A 24870-nucleotide genomic window follows, 5' to 3' on the forward strand; every position below is an offset into this window, starting at 1 on the left:
ACCTTCTCTGTGTTTTCTTTCTAAATGTTTAATTGCTTTTGAAATGTGTGAGTTAATATGACAATAACAATTTCAGAAGAATCTAGATTTGTTTCTTTTCGGTGTGATACAGTCCACTCTTTGTAATATGTTGGTGTGTGAGAGACTATCTGCTTGTATGAAAATGTTCACATATTTTATTTGAGGATTCCCTATATTCTCAGTGAGAAGTATAAGAAATTCAAAGAGAGATTTATTTTAAAAATGCTTCTTTTTTAATGAATGGTTTGCATAGATCTGTACTGAATAGTTCTTGTTACAACCACATTCGGATGTGTGGGAGTGAAAGGATTTCTTAGAAGACTGATTCTCTTCATCGCACATATTTAAAATTTAGCACATAGTAAAAAAAACGAGTCGCTTTGTTCTAAACTGATCCATTGTCAGTTGGCCACAAATATGAGCTTGGCATTTAATAATCGGGTCTTCCCTAATAAGTAATAAAGCGAAAATATGATGTGCCAATAAAAGCCTGATGGAAATTTTTAGTTAAATGTTAACAGTAAAAAGTAGATAAAACTCAATCACAACCAAATAATCATCTACTCCAGAAAGGCAGCCATGTGTATGCCACCTCCCGTTTTGGGTTGTTGTTTTTTTGAAGGAAGATGCAGGTGCTGTGGCCTAAGGCCCCTCATACTCATGTCTCCCAGTTCGGAGAGGTGCAAACGTCTCTAGTAGTGAAAAAGCATGTTGGAGATTGTTTATTCCTTAAACTGCTCTACGTGTTTTCTCTTGCTTCCATACTTAGAATTTTCTTTTCCCTCCCAAATAACACAGCAGGCATGGGCGTAGCCGGGGGGGGGGAATTGCCTCCCCCCAAAACCAATAAAAATACATAGCCAACTGAGGTTATGTGCCCCCCTAACAAAAAGCCTGCCCCCCCCCCAAATCCTGGCTACGCCCATGGCTGCAGGTCTAAGTCTGGTTATGCCCTAGTAAGATTTCAGAGTGTTTAAAATGGTTTGCAGCTTCAATGATTTAAACTGTATTGGAACATTTTCAGTTTGTTTCTGGATACACTTGACCTCTTTAAACTGATGGAAGTGAAGATGCATTTTTAAAAACTGCTATGCAGATTCAGCAGAGTGACTTATTTAATCAGATATTTATTTTAAAAATTTATAAATGGTTGTGCAAGAAACGCCTGTTGTAATTCATCTTGGCTTAGACACATTATCATCACACACACTTGGATATGATCTGTATAAACAACTAAAGGTTTGGTCTGTGTGGACTTTTCAAATTAACCATACTATGCTTGTTTTCAAAGAGGGTAATAAACAGATGTTTATTAAATTGAGCAACTGACTTACACATACCAAAATGCACTTGCTAAAAGCTATAACAATATTACTGAGTACATCTGTTAAAAGGAAAATGAAAGCCAAGAATGTCTTCGTAAACATGCCCTTATTCCTCTGTACAGTCATATTGACCTCAGTAGAATAACTTGCCTTGATTTCTGTATTCATATCTTCAAATCAGTACTTTTTACTTCCAGTATTTTAGTACCTTTCAGCTAAGTATGTGAATTGCTTCGCAGACTTTCCCCTTAATTTTTATAGAGGGAGGCGTTTCTGATCCTGATTAGATATGATGTAGTTAGCCATCCTCATCAGCATATGTGCCAAACTCTCATTAAAGGTATGGAAAACACCACCACTTCTAGTATTACACAAATATGATGACATTTATATGGACAATAATTTCAACAATCTTGTCTGTGAATGATGCTGACTGGAGAAGAGCTTGTTACTATGGCAGCTAATGCTGTTCTAGGACACATCGCATTCATTGTGTTGGAGGGAACCCACCCCTTTGCTGTCACTAATGTTGCAAGTGAAAGCATTACAAGTTGGGGGGGCGGAGAGAAATAAGCTACATTTCAAACTTGCTGGTGAGGACTGGCCAAAATGAAGAGTGAAAACCCCAAACTTAAGTTATGTAGAAATGAAAAGCTGTGATCTAACGTGTCAGCCATGGAATGAATGAGTACACCTGACATCTCCTTCTTACATGCCAGAATAAAAGACACTAACTCTGAAACTGAACTTGGTGTAACTGACGGCCTTGCTTTTGGAGCATGTTTTGGCGAGGCTGAAAATGATGTGCCAATTTATTTGCAGAGTGTTTTACTAGTGTCACAATTCTGTGGAGTTGTCTATATATTTCGTGACCATAAATTATATCCCATGCTTCCATACACTCAAGGTGGCTGAAGCTTTCCCTACTGCCTTGTTACGGGAGCATATAGTGGTTTTGTTTTATTTGTTTATTGGTTCATAAGAAAAAACTCCAGAATCCAGAGTTTTTAAGGAAGATGGCAGATATCCCATAGGAGGAATCCATTCCTTTGAGAGATCAATTCTAACCCCTGAGCCCTACTCTTTGCTGTGTGTGTGTGTGTGTGTGCGCGCGCATGTGTGTGCGTGTTTGTGATGGTGGTAAGATATGGTGGAGATATCCTTCTACCTGGCACTGGTGATCTCTGCCTGCCTGGGAGGTGAGGTGTGTCTGCAGCCAAGGTTGAGGACCCTACTGCACCCACCAGTGGCATAGGCAGTCAACAGGTAGCCACTAATGGTGTTCCTACCACCGTAGCTGATGTAAGGCCCCAAAGAATGGCAATGCGGAAGGGACAGAATTGGATCAGGCTTGGGTTTTCTGGATCCTAAACTATTCCAGCAGCCAGAGTGTCTTCTCTGCTGCGGCAGCCTGGAGCTGGCACACCAGAATTCACAAATAGCCCTCTTCACACGCACATATTCTGCCCTGGCTGGCTCAAGTAGAGGAACTCCAGATGGAGCAGTGACTCCACCACACCACTAGCTGGGAATTAGGAAGCAACCTGCCCCATGTAGTGGGCAAGCAGGGCTGAGGAATTCCACTCATAGCCACTGGGGCTCTAAGCTCCTATTACTTCTTCACCTCACCCTTGCTCAGAACAATTCGCCAGGATTTTGTTTTTGTTTTTTGAATGGGGACAGCAGCATTGCGGTGATCCATCTTAAGTGGGGTGGCGACCCAATTATGGTTCACGACACATTTGTTGAATGCGAGTGCTCTAAAGCACCATGTAACTGCTACGTTCTGACATAGTGACAAAAGAAACATTTCAGAAGGCCAGAACTAATCTGGTAGAATTGGTGCTGTTTCTGAGGCCTAGCTCTGCTCCCATAAAGAAATGCACTTTCTTGTTTATAAATATGTTGCTGCAAAACATAATTTTGTATTGCTGCCTTCAATTATGCTACCAATACAATCTGCGTTGATGAATTTTCTGCAGCTGTCCTCTGGTGTAACTTTTTCCCTTCATTTAAATAGTGCTTTAAAATAAAGTGTTTTTATGAAGTGTCTATTAAAGGAATTTGCCATTTGAAGTTAATTATGCTGTCATGAAATGAAATAGAAGTCTTTTGTGTAGCCAATCAAGTAACAGCCTACAATCATGATGTGCTAAATGTGAGGTTGCGACAGCGAAGTTTTACATGTTAACCTTGCATATTAGTAGTTCTATATGTGCTGCACATATTTTCTATTTTTTTTCTTTGATGTGACAATTGCATTAGAATTTATATTTTTAAAAATAATTTAATTTTGAATCATGTACTCAATGCGCTGTCTGCCTAAATTGAACATGGTTTCTGCAGCTGTTTGTCATCCTCCAGGAGGACAGTGAATATACAGTCCTTGTGCCATGTTGCGTACTTGCTGTGTGCCATGTTATATACTTGCTTCCTCTGTACCATACTGACTACCAGCTGTGGGAAAATAAGAAGTTTGGGAGGACGGTGGAGGGGGGAGATTATTGGTTTTGTCTCCCCCTTGTTTTCATTATGTATTTTGTGTTTTTATATATTTTTTATGCCTTTGAACCCCTCTGCAATCTTCAGATGAAGGGTGGTATACACATTTAATAAACAAACAAATAAATCTATTAAAATAAAATACGTATTTGATAGGTGTAAAGAGCCAAGAACGATGTTGCTTTTATTAGGATAACTGCAAAAGCTTGTAGATTGCAAAATTCCAAATAGGTAGTGGTGAGCTGCATGGATTGGTCCATTTTTACTCCAGCGTGGGGTCTGAATTTTTAAAGAATTCCTACCTCATAGAAAAGTAATAAAAGCATGCATGGGATTGCAACTTCTGTTAAGCTGAAGTGATTTTTATCCGGCAATTGCATGGATTTCCTCACCCAGGTCTATGCCCAGTACATATGATGGCTATTTAGGATGAAAAGGAAGCAGTTCCTTCCCAGCCCGCTTATAATAAAGCAATAAGTAGTCCAGAAGGCTTCAGGAGACAAAGTGGGTGTCCCAAATTACTTCAGCTAGCTTTGTTTCCAGGATGAAAACAAGCAACATAAAAATTGAATAAATATACATGAAATACACATACAAAAAGGCTGTGTTTATCTCTGGATATGCATGCCTAACTCCCGCATGAGTTACTGCAACTGATCACAGATGTTAAGAAAAGAAGGAATGCAATATGTGTCATATACCCACCAGCTGTGGCCAATATCTGCAGCAGGCATCTTTCCCCTAATGTTCCGATTTTGTAGTTCTTCTTACAGAAATGTTAATTGAAATGTTTGCATATGGGAAAAAGAAAACCCTCAAGAACAAGAAATTATTCTTTCCTACCCCCTCCCAACATAGGTCTCGTTTGTACATTCTACTGCACAAAGTTTGATGTGACACATCTGGCTGGCAGTGTCTGTGGGTTGTGTGTTAGGATCACCACAGCAAAGAAACATTATGCAATAAAGAATAGCAATCAAGCATACTCATGTAAGTTCTGTGCTTCTAAAAAGCAATAATGGGTCCCAAAATGCTTCAGGCTGGTTAAATTTATAATTGAATTATACTGTCATCTTTAGCCAGGCAACAATAAGCTTACAAAGTGTGGATGTCTCTTAAAAACTAACAGTGTAAACCTATGCATGCCCACTTAAAAGTAAGTTCTATTAATTTCAGTGGGTTTTACTCAGCCTAAATGTCCCAGTGCACATTGTCACATGTAATGGCCCTGGATGTAGATACACATCAGCTGAGTTAGCATTGTGATGTAAATGGAAATGAACATGCAGAGTGATCTGCATCTAAATTTATAACTCAGCCTGGTGAAAATATGACTTTAGGCCAGCCCTACCATTGGGCAGCATGTGAGGGACATCTGAGGCAGTGGGTGCTGGTATATAAGGAGGAGCAGCAGTGGCAACCCCCCAGCTCAACTGTGCCTTTTGAGCCCTACTGGCCATTTCCCTCTATTAAGGGACATTTGTTGTTGTTGTTTAGTCGTTTAGTCGTGTCCGACTCTTCGTGACCCCATGGACCAGAGCATGCCAGGCACTCCTGTCTTCCACTTCCTCCCACAGTTTGGTCAAATTCATGTTAGGAGCTCTTTGTTTTTCTGACACTTGCTCTGTTATTTTAAAAGCGACAGATTTTGTGGTTCCAGTTACAGATAGGTAGCCGTGTTGGTCTGCCATAGTCAAAATAAAAAAAATCCTTCCAGTAGCACCTTTAAGACCAACTAAGTTAGTTCTTGGTATGAGCTTTCGTGTGCAAGCACACTTCTTCAGATACAGATTTTGTGGAGTCTACAGAAAGTCTCTTCAGGGTCCAGATGTGGCCTGTAGATTAACCACACCCACTTTAAACAAAGAAAATAATGGAGAAGACTTTTAGTAATGAACAGAGCCAGTGGTTAGTGTTGGGCTAGGACCTGGAAAACTAGGGTTCAAATCTCCACTCAGACATGAAGTTCACTGGATGACCTTGGGCCAGTCATAGTCTCTCAGCCAAATATACCTTGCAGGGTTGTTCTGAGGATAAAATGAGAGAGGGGGAACAAATCAATAATGGAGAGTGGGAGGTCCTTGGAGGAAGGTTGGTATAGAAATGTAATAATAATAATAATTAATAATAGAAATATTTTTAGGATATTTTTTTTGTTCAAAATTAAGAAAAAAATATATTCCTGAGAGCTCTGAGGTAGATTTGTGGCAATACATGATTGTAAGGGTAGGGAAAATAGTGTTGCCTTTAACTGTAATACTTTGATTGTGAATCTTAGGATATTGTATAGGCCTGATTGTTTTCGCTTTTGGTCTACTTCAACATGACAAATTTCCTACATTAAAAAGCATTTCAATGAAGTATTTTGCAACATGGGCCGATTATACATAAGAACATTCGAAGAGCCCTGCAGGGTCACGTGAAAGGCCCATTTAGGGTAGCAGTCTGTTCCCACAGCGGCTAGCAAGATGCCTACAAGCAGGACTTGAATGTGATAGCACTGTCCTGGTTTTGTTCCTCAACAGCTGATATTCATATGCATGTCTTCATAGTAATGTGTATATCCAATCATCACTTCAGAAACTGTTCATAATACTAAAGACATTCACAGTGTCCCGTGAAACAGTGTGTGTTAAGCAGTCTTCTGTGCTACACCTCCAGCCAGAATACTGATTAATCACAAGACTTATGCCAAGGAGGACTTCAGTTTAGAGCTTTAAGAGTAATGTAGCTGGTGCATAACATAAGCCTTTGGGTCATTAACAATTAAGCTAACTACAGAGTTTAGCTATGTGCAAAACTATATTGTTAGTAACCTTCTAGCTACCATGCAACAATCTTGTTTTCTAGCCAAAACAAGTCAACAGGTTTAGTCTGCAAATTGCTGTGGCTGCTTTATGATGGGACTCGCTCATACTGTGGAAGTGTTTTGCTTCAGATGTTTGGACACGTAAATAGGTTCTGAAAGTGAACTTGATTGCTCTGATGATGTTTTTAAAAATAGTATTTAAGGTTCATGTTGCTTCTGCCCTCCCACACTGCAACAGTCTGGCAGCCCTGCCTCAGCCCTTACTCAGCACAATATCAGTGCAGTTCACTTTGTTCCAGTAAGGAGCCTCATCGTTGTTGAAATTTGGCAGCTGTTGTTTCCTTCATGCTCTGTGCTCTCAGTAGACCCGACTGCAAAATGAAACCTTTAGCCTGCAGAAGTTTGTTCCTCAAACAAGATAAAATATGTATGTGGACTGCAACTGTAGCCCTTAGAACATTTAGTTCCTCAAAAGGGTTTTGCTTTTGCAGGCACTTCCTGTATTTTAGAAGTGCGTAGATGTGAAAACATCGTAAAGAGCTGCACAAGTTAACTTTTGTTTTAATCATGTGGAAAAGCAGTAAAATATCGACTCTTTATTTCATTGATAAAGATTCCAAATTATCTAACTTCTTTCAACAGGCAAGCAGTCCTACCACAGGGACAGCACCCAGAAGCCAGTCACGGTTATCTGTCTGCCCTTCTACTCAGGACATCTGTAGGTACGTGATAAAAGAGTGGTCCTAATCTGACTGATGCATAGTCTTCTTTATCTAATGATCCGTAGCTCTTGCTTTTGCCTAACCCCCCCTCCATGGATTTACATTCAAATCTACTTTTGGTTTGTCATTTTCAGTGTTTTGTTATGTCTTTTCCATATCTTTTTTTCTGTTTAAGTCACAATTATTTTTGTTTTCATTTCAAAATCCTGATTTGTTTCATTTCTTTCTCTCTCTTTTCGTTTTATCATTTTCCATCCATCTCCTTCGCTTGCTGCTTTGTTTAGACCTCCCACCTTGCATGACATATCAGAAGATAAGTTTGAAAACTCGACCCCTGTCACGGTACTGAGTCCAGCTAGTAAAGAAACTGGTAGGAAACAAGTGAAGCGAAGGGTTAGGCGGAGGAAAGAACCTGAGGAGAATAATGGGCATGCAGAAAAGCAAAAAAGAGAGAAGGATGGCAAGTTGCACCCCAGCATTGCAAATCGTGCATGGAATGCCTTGCGCAAAGTATCATCCGATTCATCATCTTCAGATGAGAACCACTGGGCCCTGGTTAGAAAGAGAGAGAGAGCCAACATGCCCAGGAGAATGAGAAGGCGGAGTACTTCAAACACTCGGACAGATGATTCTTCCAGGAATAATGCCATTGAACTTGTAACTATGGGGACAGGTGGGGAAAAGAAGCAAGAAGAGAAGATTGAGCCTGAAGGCTGCACTCCTAGTCACCGCAGGAGAAGGATTTCACGGTGTAAAGAGACCTGCCGCTCACCGTCTTCTGTGGAGGCAAGGAGCTCCTTTAGACAAGGTGGGAAACGCCAGGACAAGTGCAGCCGCAAGGATCCAGAGCCTTCAAGGAACATGAGACGAGTCAAAGCAAGCAAGGAGGAAAGTGGTTCAGAGAAAGGCCCAGACAGTGATATTTTGTCAGTTCCAGAAAATGGAGTACCTGCTGGGACAGGGCTTGCTGCATCGGCTGCTGTTCAGAAACCTGCGTTTTATGATGACTTGTCAGATGATTTCGAAGTGTGCAGGTTTGTCTCCTAATGCAAAAGGAATTTCTAAGTGCTATGAATTATATAAAAGAGATGGTTGGTTGTTGTTTTTCCTCCCTGATTCATACTGCTTTTGGTGTCTAGATACATAAGAACCATGCTTAGCAACTAAACAGCAGCAGGTAATCTGGGTTTCATACAGACTTTAATCTTGGAATCACAAAAACCATCTTGATGCATGATATTGGGTCATTTTTTAAAAAGTTGTTAAAATGCAATAGGATATGGAATCCTCTTTCAGAGTGCTCCTTCTTTTATGTTGGGGTGGGATTTTTGAGATGCTGTGTGCATGACAAGAACACTATTGCATTGAAAAGTATATGTTCTCCTGATGATATGAATTATAACCTATATATGATAATACCAACTTTCCTAGGCTTAAGTCATCAATCTATAGTTTTAAGTAGCACTATGCAAGTTATTATGCCTATATAATAATATGAACATAGGCATGATAGCTACAGTTCTGCCTCCACTGTAAGAGGCAATATGCTTCTGAATAACAGTTCCTGGGAATCAGAAGGGGGAAGAGTACTATTGCAGTCAGCTGCTGCTTGCAAAATTCTCATAGGCAACTGTTAGAACAGGATGCTGGACTGGATGGTCCTTTGCCCCTGATCCAGTTAGTTACTGTTGGAGATTTGTGAGAATAAGCTTTCCTCCAGTTTTATTTATTCTAAAAAAATTAAATAAAATTCTATCCCACCTTTCTAGTCCCCATGTACTACTCAAGGCAGCTTTCAGTAATTTAATGCAATTTCAAAAAAAATAAATTTAATCAAATAATAAGCAACATTAAATTCCACTGAAAAGCAACAGCAGCAGATATCACAAGATCCCTGTTTTACTCCCTTAGCATGCCGCAAAAAATATATAAAGTTCATTAATTCTGTTAGACTTGGGTAAATGGTCCACGTAATTATTGTGTGACTGGTCCTTACATGTTGCTAAAAGATCTGCTGGCTTTCTTTTGTGATGACCTAGGCAGAAGTGTGCATAAGTGGAATTGAAATGAGGAAATGTTTTGAGTCGTATAAGTGGATAAGGCTCAAAATCAGATGTTACTTTTTGGATGTAGAGATTGCACCAGTTGCCTTCGAAATATAGAAATTTGGCAAATGTGAAAATATCAATCAGTTAGAACTACTTTATATAAAGGAAAAACAGTTGCCTGATATATCTTATCAATAGTGCCTGTGCTAGAATCGGATTTCCTTTTCCCCCAGACTGCAAGCAATTATGCTCTAGCTCAGGGCTGACTCACCTATGAGGCAAGATGAAGCGACTGCCTCAGGCAGCAGGATCACAGGGGCAGCAGATCCTGTTGTAGATCTTAGCCTGTCTTCTCCCTACCACCAAGACATAGGCATGATCAAAGCCTACGAAGTGAAGCATGACTTTGTTTTTATAACTCAGACCATGTGCACCTTTTTGGGCAATGTGATTTTTTTAAAAAGGTGGCAGTTTTGTGGGCCTTGGAGATACACACACGAGGGACTCGTTCACAAAGCAGAGTTTTGTGGGGATTTTGCATTTCATGGTGATTGCTTTAAAATGTGTTTTATGAGCCGACAGATTTAGTTGCATGCATCAGCCTGTGTACATAATTGAGTCACAGCTGTAATCTACCATAGTGTAAATATAGTAATGTCTACAGGACGTGTGCAACTAATATCATCTGGACCTCATATATAGTGAGGACTTGACTGGGCCATATATTGATGGACTGGGATAGAAATAATCATTGTGTATAAAAAGTTGAATCAATGATGACTCCTGAGGTGATGGGTATCACAAACCTGGAAGCTATGATTGGCCAACCTTCCTGGAACATGTGTTCGTCTTGCATGACAACATCACATCTTGCATTCACATCCTGTTTGCAGACTTCCCATAGGCATTTGTCTGTGGTCATTGTAAGAGCAGTGTGGTGGGTTGGATGGGCCTTTGGTCTTATCCAGCAGGCCTCCATTTATGTTTTCTGTCTCTTCAGCTGTAATGAAAATTAGACTACTATTTTTCCATGCTGGCACACAAACTGATCTCTCCAAGACAGTGATATATATCTTGTAATCATTCCTAAATGTATCACACCGAGAGGTAGTAAGTACATGTAGAGTAAATGCTGCAAAAACTGCTGCATGCTAATTTTTATCACCAGTAAGCTATCTTACTTGTTAAACTATCAGAGAACAAGTAGGAGAGATTTATGACCCAATAATACTGATTCAGCTAAAAACAGGCTTTCCTGTTTTTACTTTAGTGAAAGATACATTCCTGCATTGAGTCAAAAGCCAATTTGTAGTCCTTTTTCTGATAGTCATCATTTTTTTAGAAAAGTAGGAAAAAATGCAATAAAATATTCATTGAGAAAAGAGAGATTATCTACTACACTGTCTCATTTGAACACTGGGTAATTTAACTTGCATACCAAAACTAAAAGGGTACGCATACTTCTTAAAAAGACAGGTAAAGTGTCAGGAGTCCAGGAAACAGCCTTTTTTAAATAGACTCTGGCAACAGTCCCATTGCATCTGCTTCTTCCTGTTGTTGCTACCTTTCAGTATAACTGATCAATCAATTAACTAATCTGTAGAAGTGAAAAGAGAGCTGGATGCAGAACTTAGTCCTGCATCAATTAATGATTGTCCCTCATCATCAACCATATTTTATTTATACTGTTAAGTGGTTAATGCAGAAATGCACATAATCTGCCACTAACCTTTTGAACAATGGTTCTACTGCTGCGTCATACTTGGGACAAGTGGCTATCTTGAAATCCAGCAGAGCCACCTGAAAGCTGCGCAGTTGGATTAGAGAACCACTGCTTGCTCAGATGGTTCCAGCTGGGTATAATGGACCCACATATTGGCAGCTCAATATCTTGCCAGATACTGGCAGCTCAGTAGCAGAGAATATAGCTTTTGCAACAGCACTCTGCACACCTGTGATTTCCAGCAACTGGTATTCAGAGCCATACCGGCTTCTGACAGTGGAGGTGGAAATAACCATTCTGGCTAATAGGCACAATCATCCCATCCTTTTTAAAAGCCCTTGGAGACTGTTCTCTTAATGGCCCATACTTAAAAGGTCATTACCTCACCAGGAAACTAGCCTGGCTATTCCAGGAATTGAATCTGTGCTGGATCCATGAATTAAGAGTATCTGCCCTTGGAGGGGCGTCACTTTCTACATCCCTCCATCAGGAGAACTAACCGTATATTCCTACTATCTACTTCCTTTTGCTTATTTAGTTCCTAATCCACAAAAGGGCCTCTCCTCAGGGGCCAGCAAACCTTTTCAGCAGGGGGGGTGGGCGGTCCACTGTCCCTCAGACCTTGTGGGGGGGCAGACTATATCGGGGGGGGGGGGAATGAACAAATTCCTATGCCCCACAAATAACCCAGAGATGCATTTTAAATAAAAGGTCACATTCTACTCATGTAAAAACATGCTGATTCCCGCACCATCCATGGGCTGGATTTAGAAGGCAGTTGGGCCGGATCTGGCCCCTGGGCCTTAGTTTGCCTACCCATGTCTTATCCCATGTCTGCTAAGCTTACTCAGGAGTCTTTAGTGATGTACTTTATCAAAAGCTTTTGGAAAGTCCAAATATACTATGTCAACTGGATCTGCTGTGGAACAGAGTTGAGAATTCTGCTGCTGTATTTGCCATCTCAGTGTATTTGTTGACCTGGTCTGTTATTTTCCAAACTTAGTTGTAGGGGTCAGGTGAAAGGGATTTGTCTTCCATAAAGGCTTTTCCGTATGTTACAATAGCAGTGTAGTACATAGACTACTGAAAACAGAACCATGTACTTTGTGAATGCAAATTTGTTGTATCTGAGAACCAAGTGACTGGATCAACAGGGGGTGCTTTCCAGGCATCTCCTGAGTCAGGCTATACTTCTGTCATCATAGTGGGGAGGAACTCAGTTAGAGCTACTTCACATTGGGAGGAAATTAGTCAATTTTGGTGTGCTTTTTTAAAACACATTTTCTCATAGCCCTGCTTGAATCAGCTGTTTACCCTTAAGATTTTGTAGTATAAAGGATCTGATCTTCCACCTTTTTTTTTCCTTTTCCAAACATACACTTTAGAACAATCTGCCCAATTTCCCTCCCCCTTCTTATTCAAATACCTGAAATGGGAATTTGTGACAGCATGAGGTTTAGCCTGCACTTTGAAAGTGAAGGAAGGAAGGCAAGCCAGCAAACACAGTTCCTCCTCTTTGCTAACCTTGCCTCTGCCACCAAGCAGATATCCTTTTCCACCGCTGTCTCTACTAATCATGCCTCTTTTTCAAACTGGCTCAAGCCAGCTCTCAATACTGGGTGGAGTGAGAAGGCAATTAAGTATGGCATGAATAAGATAGCAGCCATATTTAAATGCAAACAAATGTGGTTTTTACCAAAGCAGACTGGCAAGTCAGCGGTTTTTTAAAGAGGATATTTACGATTAAAACTTTAAAAATAGTTTAATCAGTTCCCCATTAGAGCAAAATAAGCATCCAGCTAAACGTATACTAGGCTGCTTGCCTCACTAAGCCAATACTTAACCAGTTCTCTCAGAATTCTGTTTCTGGTTCCATTTGTGGCCTTCTGTCATGGCTTCTTTCTTATTCAGTGCTGCAAGCGTATTTTATAACTTTATAGTTCAGCTTTTCTTTTGTCTAATTTGCTTCAACTCCCTGCTTAAATACATTATTTCAACTGGGGGGGAGGATAGAGTCCAATTCCCCTAATTGGTTAGGCTGCCCACCCTCCTTTTATCTTGAGGCTTCATTTTCCTCTTAACTGCCAAATTAACTTTTGACCCTCCTCTTAACTTTGAACCTTTTGGCTTAGAACACCCTCTAAAAAAAGAAAGCAACCATTTTATAAAAAAAGAACAGAATATAAAATGATGAAACAGTTTCATTACTTCATAGACTGGTGACTTGAAGATCATGATGACAGGTTAAATCTCTACCCTACAACAGTTGTCTGGCATGCCCATGAAACAGGAGGGGAATAATAATAACAACAATAATAACATATGTATTTTAATTTACATGCTGCACAGCTGACTGGGTTCCCCAGCCACTCTGGGTGGCTTCCAACAAACTATGAAACCACAGTAAAACATCAAACATTAAAAACTTCCCTATACAGGGCTGCCTTAAAATGTCTTCTAAAAGCCAGATAGTTGTTTATCTCCTTGACATCTGACAGGAGGGCGTTCCACAGGACAGGCACGAATTCTCTACCTTGTTCCCTGTAACTTCACTTCTTGCAGTGAGGAAACTGCCAGAAGGCCCTCAGAGCTGGATCTCAGTGTCCAGGCTGAACGATAGGGGTAGAAATGTTCAAGTACAATGTTCATGTAACTGAACATAGAGGCTGCATTTGGATAATTGTTCTCATCTTAATAATGAGAAATGAAAAGGTCTTTTGCCTTTTTGTCCTTCCTTAGTGGTATCCCTTGATAAGCCAGGTCTCTGATTATGCTTCCAGCTTCAGCTTCAAAAGAAGCCAGGATCATTAACCAACTTCAAATTGGTTTTTAACATTTTGGTGTTAACCATAGCTTCCCAGTTTGGATAAAACAGGAAACCAGTTAGTTAGTCTTATTCTCTGTGAAAGTGTCTACTAGCCACAATGACTATGTTCTTCCTTTACTGTCAGAGACGCTACCAGTTACTGGGAATTGCACATGAGAAGAGTTGCACCCAGGCCCTACTTGCAGGCTTAGCATGGGCATATGACTGACCAATGCAGGAACAGTATTCTGGACTAGATAGGCCTCTGACCTGATCCAGCAGGCTATTGTTATAACCTTATGACTTTATAGTTTATCAAGGCATGTGGCATAGGAACTTCATGCATGGGAAACGTCCATGCAAAAGCCCGAGATCTGGTCACCAAAAATAGCTGAATGCCTCTTTCTTGTTTTGAGATCCTTTGTGATTATGTTAAGAGTTCTGTTATACTTCTGTGTTCAGACATGGATTTCATCCATTCTTCCCCCCCCCCCCAAATAAATAAAAAATACCCAGCTTTAATCCCATTGCTAAGTGTTAAGCAAACTCCAAAACAGGAGTGTAAGAATATAGTGGTTTTTGTTCTGACCCATCTTCATCAGAACCTGCTGTTTCCATGGCCACCAGGTACTGTTATTCTTCTTGCTGTATGCTATTTGACATAATTTACGTATTATGTAAGTTATGAATTTAATGTAATTAATTACATAATTATTCCACACCAGTCATTTCTGTGTAAAGGAAGGAGCAAAACAATGTTTTTTTAAAAACAGCAATCAGTTACATATTGGCTGAAGGCTTAAGAACACACACACAAGAATGTTGTGAGCAAATACCGATTGTATTCGCTGGATTGATTTTCATTCTGAACCTGTGACAAAAACAGTAGCAAATTCTACTTTTGTTTCCAGTGAAATTTTTCAACATGCCTATCCCCAAAATACACAAACATGGGGGGGAAATAACAATGATGAAAGATTAAAAAAAAAATAATTGAAAGATGTTCCAGTAGCACCAAGCATCCAGACAGTAAAGTCCACATACACTTCCACTTGCCAGAGAAACTAGCAATGAGTTTCTGGAACTATATGATTCTTACCTGTCATGGCATACGGTGTTTCATTGTGATGTTTTTTGTCAGCAAGAACTTGCTGCAATTGATCTTAATTCCTTGACTTCACACTTGTTTTCCTTGAACACTTCCTTCCTTGTCCCTTGTAAGTTTGTATTTTCAGTTATAGTATGTTGGGGATATGCAATTCCAGTTATAGGAGGAGACAGAATGAAGCTTGCAAAACAGCAACAACAACAACAACAGCCTGTCATTGTTTTCATCTTAGGGAACATGGTGTGTTTTTCAGCGTTTTTTTCTCATATTTGTGATGAGGTTATTGGACAACAGATTTGGCTGTTTTAACTTTAATAATTGCAACCTGGTAATTTGTAAAACATTATCTCCATGGGATTCTGCTTTCAGACTTGAAAGCCATATCCAAGCTGCATCATTCAGTTGTGGGGACAAGGCTCACACTGTCAGAAGTATTCTCTTCATTCAACCTACAAATCCAAAGAAAGCCATAGAGCTGATGGTATTTAGGAATCTTAAGTTTTAGGTTCAGTGCTACCATGTGAAAATGACTTTGGAGCTTGATGATAGAGAAACACAGCTTACACTGAGCATCAAGGTTGAGATTCCTTTCCACATTTAGAAGTGACATTGCCATATAAGCCTGTCTTGGAGGTGTTTTATCTTTCTCTGAGTGAAGGATAATCTGTTGGGTGGGTAATTTAACTACTATTACTGTTCGCTTTAGCTGCAATTCTGGTACATCCCTAGGGCAGAGATTCCCTGCTCCTGTAAAGCTGTCATGTGCTGCATGGCGCCTCCTAAAGCATTTTTGCCATTCAATGAAGTTTGGTCAGCTTGAAACCTTTAAAGCACTTTTATACCAGATATGGCTTCCCCCAAAGAATCCTGGGATCTGTAGTTTGTTAAGGATGCTGAGAATCTTAGCTCTTTTTGAGGGGTCTCCTAGCAACTTTCAGCACCTTTGATAAACTACACCTCCCAGGATTCTTTGGGGCAAGCCACAATTGTTGAAATGGCGTAAGAGTGCTTTCAGAGGATTTTACCTATGTGTCCTTGTTTCTTATCCTCCAGCTATCCTCTTGAGCAGTGCTTTATTCCCCCTAGAAAAATAGGTGCACCTTTTTGAGATGCCAAAACTGTTGGGACGCAGCACTGTGCTGCCTGTCACCTCCGACAGCAAAAGGTTCTGGTACGCAAAAAAGAGATGCCAAAACCCAACGAAGAGCTGGGGGGGGGAGCCCTGTTCTTGAGCCCCTGGAGATACAACTGGCTATTTTGGGAGAGTGTAGCAAAGGAGAGGTTGTAATAAACAAATCCTGTTACCCTAGGGTTACCAGACATCCCCGGTTCCCAGGGACAGTCCCCGGTTCTGCAAATTTGTCCCCGGACAAATTCCGTCCCCGGAATGTCCCCAAATTTGCAAATCTGTCCCTGGGAAACGTGGCAGCAGCAGCCTCAGCAGCCAGGAGCCAGCCTGGTAGCGCAGTTGGCTCTGGCTGGCTTCAGGAGCTGCTCACTGCTGTGGGGCCCGCCATTTTTCCTGTGCCACAGCAGCGAGCAGCTCCTGAAGCCAGCAGAAGCCAACTGCACTACCAGGCTGGCCCCTCCTGGGCAATGGCCGCCTGCCCGTGACTCCCGAGCCTCCCCTGATCTGTCAAAACAAAGGGGGAAGGTGATCGGGGAAGGCTCGGGAGTCACGGGCAGGCAGCGTGCCATTGCCCAGTTTTTTTTAAAAAAACTCTGCGTATTTATACAATATGCATGTGTGCTTGGGCCCAGGGTCTTTTGCCTCACCATCCCTACTACTGACTCCCTGTTGCTAACTCAGCTTCAAAAAAAAGAGGGGGGGAGTGTCCCCGGATTCATTGAAAAAAATCTGGTAACCAAATGTTACCCTTTTCAGTGGGTGACACCCAAGCAAAGTCTCTCTAGAAGCAGTAGCTGCTGGCACAGTGCTTTCTATGGCATGACTTCTTGTATAGTATTTATTTTCACTGCTCTTAGGGTTGGTATACGTCCAGCATTGAACTGCAAACAGTGGAGGAGGCATAGTAGCTGTAACCTTCCCAACATTTCTTATTGATGCATACAAAGAGGGCATTTATTTATACAACCTGATGCACAGAAGCAGCCTGGTTCTGTAGCTCAGGCTACATCAAGTCTTCAGTAATGGTGGGGAAGGAACTTGTCAAGAGGACACAAAGCAGTTCAAGCTCTCCCACTATCCTTCGCATGCTCCATCCATGCACAGACATATTTATTCTCTCCGTCCTTAGGCAAACCCATCATTATCAACCAATCTTTTTATGGGAAAATAAATTACAAACAGAGCAAAAACAAACAGAAGACAAGAACACTTAATATGTTTAAAGCTGTTTCCATAATCATTTCCTCTGGACATTATTTCTATTGCCACAGCACTCAATATTCTCATTACACGTTTTTAATTTATAATTCACTCAGTGTTTTGTGTTAAGTGTTTCTGTTGAAGAATCATTGTGTGTTCAAAGTGGCTGTGTCATTTTATTTGTCTATCCCAGTGGAATTTTAGGTTGATGTTTTAGCTGTTAAAATTCAAAACAATTCTGACAGTGGTTGAAAAGGACTCCTGGGTACCCAATTTATTTGTCTAAATTCTAAATGGCTTAAACACTGAAGTCTGTAAAATAAATTATATATAGCTGGGATTAAAATGAACAAAGCCCTGTATTTCCCCTTTGGGAAATGGCTTTAATTTAAAAAGAAAATGATGTTGCTCTCTTCGTGTAATGTTTTACAGTGAGATAAAAGTTTTATCTAAACTGGCAAAGGGTATGACTTAGAAATTGCTATTGGAGCACCGGCGAAATCATGAGGACACTCACAAAAATTAGCTGCTAGGGGTGTTACTGCCTTACATATCACTATTCTTTTTTACTCAGGGTGCTTCACATATTACAGATTTCCTGCACTGAAAACACTTTCTATGTAGGAAACAGAGTGAAACCCATATGTAGATTGATGATGGATTTATATGTTGATCTTACATGGGCTTCATACTGTTTCCTACCATTGAAGGAAACAGTTTCCAGACAGGAAACTGTTTCCTTCAATGCTGCCCTAAAGGAACAGGATCAATCGGAAAATGCATTAGTATGCCAAGGAAAACTTGCTTCCCTCTTTCCCCACTTTTCGGTAAGTTATTTCTAAAGGATGAGGCACTGTCGATGGGGTGGGTAGTAATGGATTTGACTAGCGCCATGTGGGAACTTGTTGGTCTCTTCTCCCCCCCCCCCCCCCCGCTAAATACCACCTAGTCCATTTACTGTGCTCATGAGAACTGGATTGTGTCCATGGTTACTTGTTCATAAATCCCATATATTTATATTTTACTATATTTATATCCCAACTTTCCTCCAAGCAGGTCAAGGTGGTGCACATAGTTCTCCTCATCCCTGTTCTTTCCTGACAGTAATCCTGTGAGGTAGTGCTGGGTTTTATGGCTGTGTTGGGATTTCAACCCTGATCTCCTAGGTCTTGGTTCAACACTAACCACCACACAATACTCACTCTCAGTTGAACCTATGCACTTCTACAGGACCACAACCAAATAGTTGGGCCATACTTTCCCCCTAAATTAAAACTGGATACACATTTACAGTTGCAGTCATTTACATTTTTGAGTGAAAATAACCCATCTTTGAAGGTGATTCCAAATCCATCTTACTCAGAGCTGTTGCAACTTCAGCACAAAACTAGATAAGATTGCATTTCCTTCGTATGACTACGATATGCATTGGATTTGCAAGAGCCATAAACTGCAATCCTGTATGCACTTGCATGACAGCAAATACCATTGAACACATTTAATGCTTAATTCCAAGTAAGCATGCATAGATTTCTAGTGTAAACTGTCTATGTTTAAAGAGTATTGAACTTAATTTTCAGCAGTAGGCAGGATTCAGTGCAGTTAAGGACACATCTAGGTACCATTTATCTAAGTGGGAGAGTTAGCCTTTGGTCCTAGGGAGTAAATCCTATTGAACACAGTGGAACATCAAAATCAGGTTCCATGAACAAGCTGTCAGGAGCCTTGGGCCAACATATTCCCTCCTATTACCCCATCTCAACCATGCACAATGGTGCTATGCACGGTAGTTCCTATTCTAGTTTACAAAAAACAACACTTAACCATTTCTCTGAGCCAGCAAATTAAACTATGGTTTGATTGCGAACCAAAGTAGGAAGCATGGAATTTCCATGCAAGAAGGAGCATACAAGCCCAGAGCTGCTGGGTTCAATTAGCCATATTATATTAAAATATTAAGGTGGGAGAAGGAGAGTTTGATATGTGTCATTGGGGAAACCTTGTATGTTTCCATGTCTGAGTAATGCTAAAAATGGAACATATAGTAACTAAGCAACAAACAGGAAAAGGAATACATTTCTCAGATCTAATCTCAAAGGTTGAGCACTTTCAGAGTGTTTTGAATGTCAGCCCTTGGTATGAAAGGCAGTGCAAATAAACTCTACCTTTGCTCACTCATTGTTGCTGTCCTTCCTGTCAGGATCTGTCACTGCGAGGGAGATGACGAAAGCCCCCTCATCACACCGTGTCGCTGCACAGGGACCCTGCGTTTTGTTCATCAGGCCTGTCTGCATCAATGGATTAAGAGTTCAGACACACGCTGCTGTGAACTCTGCAAGTATGACTTCATAATGGAGACAAAGCTCAAGCCTCTTCGAAAGGTACGGTGCTAAGAATTAAATCCATCCGATGTGAGCTGCCAAAGCTGAAGTTAACATTTCCAGTCTAGGTCATCCTTTCTTCTGCTTTGTTTGATGCATGCCGTGTGTATTTTACAACACCATCGATCTTGTGCTATATCAATTCCCGTATTTCAGATTTGTCATCTTATAACTGCTATTTCTTTTAATTTCCTTCCGCTGGAATATTACGATGCATATTTCTTATGCATATGCTTAACGCGAAGCATTGTATTACAGTTTCTGAGGTTGCTCATTTGCGGTTGCCTTGATTGAGACTCTGTATTAAGCTGATCAAGTACATACGACAAATCTTGCACAGTCAGTTGCTGCTTTGCTGAAATCGGTGTGGAAAAATCAAGTCTCCCTCACTTTCAAATCACGCCAGTTCAATTATTTTGGAGTCCTTGGCGCATGGTCCCAAGTTGGATGGTCTACTCTGTTTTGCCACATTATATCCATAGATGTATTCAGTTTCCTTATATGCAGTTGGCTTCATATAACTGGCCCATCCCCCAGCCATTGCTTTGGGGCGCCTGCCTTCAGTCCACTGTCCTTGGCCCTGTTCCTCACTCTTTTTTCATTTTACTCCTAACCTTTTAACTCCTTGCCAATCACACCTGTGTCCCGTCCTCCACTCTATCCTGTTCACATCATACTGTACAGTGAGTCTGTAACGTTCTTATCTAAAAGTCATACACATGATTATTCTTGTTAATTACATTGCTACCATTACCAGATATCATTCATCCATAGGATAATCCTCAAGAGGACAGACTGATCACATGGCTGTCAGAAATCACATATTTATTTGAGGGTTTCCACATGAGCACTATTTCTTCAGTTTTTGAATTCGGCTTCCAAAGTTACTCGTCAAATTCCGAAGTTTGCAAATGGCAGGCTCTTGCTTACTTGAATTAATAAAATATATGAAAATTATTTTATGAAAATAATTATGCACTTTGCAGAGTTTAGACACACCAAAAAGCTAATAAAAGGTTTGCTTACACACACACACACACACAGACACACACCGTATGTATGTCATAATTCCATAGACGACCAGAAAAGCAGTCATATGCGTTATTCACCAGGAATAATAGATCAAGATCCCCAAGTTTCCTGGCTTTAATGTTTAAAAAAGCATGTCTCTGGTTCTTCTATTGCAAAATATGCTTGAAAATGTGTGAGCAATAGCTAGTGAAATGTCAGAAGCCAAAGGACTTGCTTGAGGTTTCCAGTGGTCAGAGTGTGCAGCTTCAGTAAAGAATAAAGCTTCCTATCTGTGTGACTGGTAGAAGGAGAATAAATCATTCACAATGAGAGGGGAAATCGGGGAAATCTTAAAAATAATATATAGTTTGCAAAATTCTGCTTTTCATGTTTCAGAATGTAGGGTTGAATGCAGAATGTCAGCTCAGAATTATGAATTATTATTTTTTATTTATCACAGAATTCAAACAGGCCTTTTTATATCTTTCTGCCAAATAATCTACAGTGTCTGTCTTGTGTGAAATTGCTCTTCTCTCTACTGAGCATGTTACAGAATTAATGGAAGCTTGATTATAAACCAAGTGTTTTTGCTTGTCCCTGCAGAGGCAGAACTCAAGGGGTCCATATATTGATCAGCCCTTAATATGTTCTACACTAATAGTTATGTATACATTAACAGCCATGACAGTTTGCACAAGCTGAAATCTGAACCTTCGGTAATTTCTGATGTCCCCAATTTATCTCAGTAATCTTTCTGAACTCTTCACTAATCCCACTCAGTCATTTGAACATAACAGATATATAAACTATTATGCACATTCCTCCTCTTCCCCTTCATAGTGCAGACTCACAAGAATGTTGTCAGAACCATTAGAGTAGGTGAGAAGCTGTTCACAATGAAATCAGTAAGAGTTTGCTTCCAACTTCTACAGGTCATTTTAATAGGAACATAGCAGGTTTTTCTTGGCTACCATTGCATTATTTCTACATACGGAGGAATGCTAGAAAACAGAGAAGCGTTTTCAGACAAAAATGCACTATGTCACACCTTCTGGAATCGCAGAGCCATTAAAAAACTCCTCGGTCCTTGCTGTACCTTCTTGTTGTTGGGTTCAGTGAATTTTACAGACAATATTCATATACCCTTTGTACTGGTGAAAGTGTTGCATAGACTTGAATAGTTAGCTTTATTTTGCTATCAGATGTTCATAATTTTATAGGACAGCCCTCACAGTCCAAACTTAAGAATTCTTGTAGCTCGAAGTCTAGCCTATAAGACTCCATAAAGCTCACAATATGCCACAAAGAGATTAACATCAGGGTGTAACAATGGTAGTAAATGGGGCAGTAGATTAATCTTAGAGATTAGCATCCTTCACCTGTTCCAGATCAAGGAACCCTATCTTACAGTATACTTGAAAAGGTAAAAAATAGCCCCGTCCAAGTGCACTTAGACTTGCACTAGGGCTGCATAGGCAACTTATATTTAAAGCACATTCAAAGCATTCCTGCCCCATCCGCCCCAATTCCTGGGAACTGTTTATTAGAACTGGAATTACCAGCCCCCTTAACAAACTCCAGTTCCCTGGATTCTTGTGGAGGGGGGCTTTTAAATGTATAGATATGGTTCAATAAGGAGGTGCCGTATTTTTCGCCCTATAGGGCGCACTGGCCCATAGGACGCACCTCATTGGGGGGGGGAATGAATAAAAAAGAAATTATTTCCCCACCCAGCCACGGGGCTGGGGCGGGGGAAGCCCAAGCTTCCCCCGACCCCAGCCCCCAGAACAGGCTGCTGCCCGCAAGCCTTACGCGCCGGGGGGGAGTTCCCCCGGGCGCTGCAGGCTTGCGGACACCAGCGCGAAGCACGGGGCGTCCTCCGGAGGGCCTTGCGCGCCCGGCGGGAGTTCCTGAAGCCTGGAGAGCAAGAGGGGTCGGTGCACACCGACGCCTCTCGCTCTCCAGGCTTCAGCGAAAGCCTGCATTCGCCCCATAGGATGCACACACATTTCCCCTTCATTTTTGGAGGGGGAAAAGTGCGTCCTATAGGGTGAAAAATACGGTATCCCCTTAGGTAGACCCTATAGCCAAGATATAGAAAATGGCTCAAGACACAATAACCTATTGATATCACTGCACATTTAGCTGCCTTCCAGAGGGAGGGCAGGGCTCACATGGGATTTGCCATCCCTTCTTCCTCAGTGCTCCCTTCACCCTAGAGCAAATGCCAGGCTGCTTTTTGGCTAGATAAATCATGGTGCTCCCTATCCATGGTATGTATAAGTGTGGTTTGTTGAAATTCTGGATATTCTGTGTGTGAAGGACTCAGGACTATTGAGACACTGCACAGATTTTGGCACTATGGTAACTGAAATTCTGTAAACCAAAAATACAATGTTGCAACCAGTGTACACTTTGCAAATCTTTGCATTACGACCCTGGAAATCTTACTCAGCAACCCTGCCAGTTTTTGAGATTTCACCGGGCATGGTTGCCAATATACCTTTGAACATATCTTCTAAACCAGAAGTGCTAGAACTGCACTTTAAAAAGCAAGAAGAAAGAGCAAAGTGAAAGAAATATATTAGGAAGCCACATTCTGTGCTTTGTGCTCGTGTGCAGTTGCAGCATTTTTAAAGCCATGGAACGGCTCTGGGATAGTGTGTGTGTGTGATTTGTGGCCTGTGAGGCACCTTTCACACAATTGCAGGACACTATCCCATCACTAGACTCAACTGCCTGTCTATTCAGCTTCTGTGCATGGAGTAGAGGTGGGGGGATACTACTTTGTTCTTTGCCTCAGGCAGCAAAATGTATTGGGCTGACCCTGTTATTCACTGACTTGTTACATGTAGCATAATCCTATAACCACATTTTTCTGCACCAGGGAGCACACTTCCCTGTTCCTCTGCTTGCTTCCTTTTCTTTTGGTTCCCCAAAAGATCTCTATCCATTTGTTTCAAAAAGGGACCTGAAGTTGATAAGTGACTTGCAGAATCACATTCTTGGTCCAATCCAAACATTGTCTGAAAAGAAAGTTTGCTGTGGTGCTACAGATTGCTAACACACCCACCCACCCACCCACCCACACACACACCACACCGACCCACCCACCCACCCACCCACCCACCACCACCCTCAGTCCCAAAAGCTTTATGCTGGTGATGAAAATTAGTATGTTATTGTTATTATTTAATATAAAAGTGCCAGAAAGTAACGGTTATAACTGGCTGTGGCTAAGTCCCTTTTCACTTTTGACATTAGTAAAGGAAGGAAGGAAGGAAGGTGAATTCCTGGAATTTGTGACATGTATGCAACTAATGGTAGGATTTAATACAGACAATTTAAGTTTTATGTAAGTCATTACAGGCTCCTCTCACTCTTCACCCCTTGCAATTGTTGATTAAATTTTCACTGACTGGTTTGGTGACAATAATTTTTGCACATTTGTTCACTGTATCCCTGCGCTTTGCTCTGCATTTTTGGCCAGCTAGTCATACTTCAAGCTCCCTTCTGGAAGAGATATTTCTTCAACAGTAGAATCTGAATCAAATCTGAAACTGAATATGAATCAAACAGTAGAATCTGAAACAAATCCTTGTATGATAAATATTTTGTGCTAGAAGATGTGAAGCTGCCGTGATTTGAACTCAGTTTCTAATAAGTGTCTATGAAGCCTATGAAGTTTTATTTACTATTCTGATCATCAACTTAACAGTATTAAGTGCTACAGTACAGAAACACTTTTTGCTCTTTACCATCAGACCCAGACATAGTCAACTTTGAAAGAGCCCCAATTCTTTACAAATTCAGATTGTAATTGGGATCATAATTTAGTTCTATAGTGGAATAGTAGCCAACTTTCAAAATTTATCTGCCATTTTCTCTTCCCTCTCCCTCTGGAAGGAAGGGCCTGGCACCTGAATTGTACCCTGAAAAGACCCTGCCATGCACACAATAACATAATTATATTGTACCTTTTGTGTGGATTTTAATTTTTTTGGGGGGGGAGGAGCTACTCATAGTTGAAAGGTTTTAATTAACTGCTTGATACCACCATAGTCCAAGTCCAAAACTTAGAGAGA

The 24870-nt window shown here is 40.9% G+C and overlaps 1 protein-coding gene across 6 annotated transcripts in view; it reads left to right on the top strand.

The window, feature by feature from the left end:
- MARCHF1 (membrane associated ring-CH-type finger 1) overlaps positions 1–24870 on the top strand; it is a 123466-nt gene that overhangs the window by 80645 nt on the left and 17951 nt on the right. For all 6 annotated transcript variants that reach the window (XM_081021772.1, XM_081021768.1, XM_081021769.1 and 3 more), the window contains 2 exons: positions 7300–7379; positions 19594–19774. In XM_081021772.1, the coding sequence (XP_080877898.1) occupies positions 7300–7379; positions 19594–19774 (261 nt within the window). The remainder of the gene's footprint in view (positions 1–7299; positions 7380–19593; positions 19775–24870) is intronic.

The sequence above is a fragment of the Podarcis pityusensis genome, assembly GCF_964106645.2.
Source record: "Podarcis pityusensis genome assembly, chromosome: 9".
Lineage (NCBI taxonomy): Eukaryota > Metazoa > Chordata > Lepidosauria > Squamata > Lacertidae > Podarcis > Podarcis pityusensis.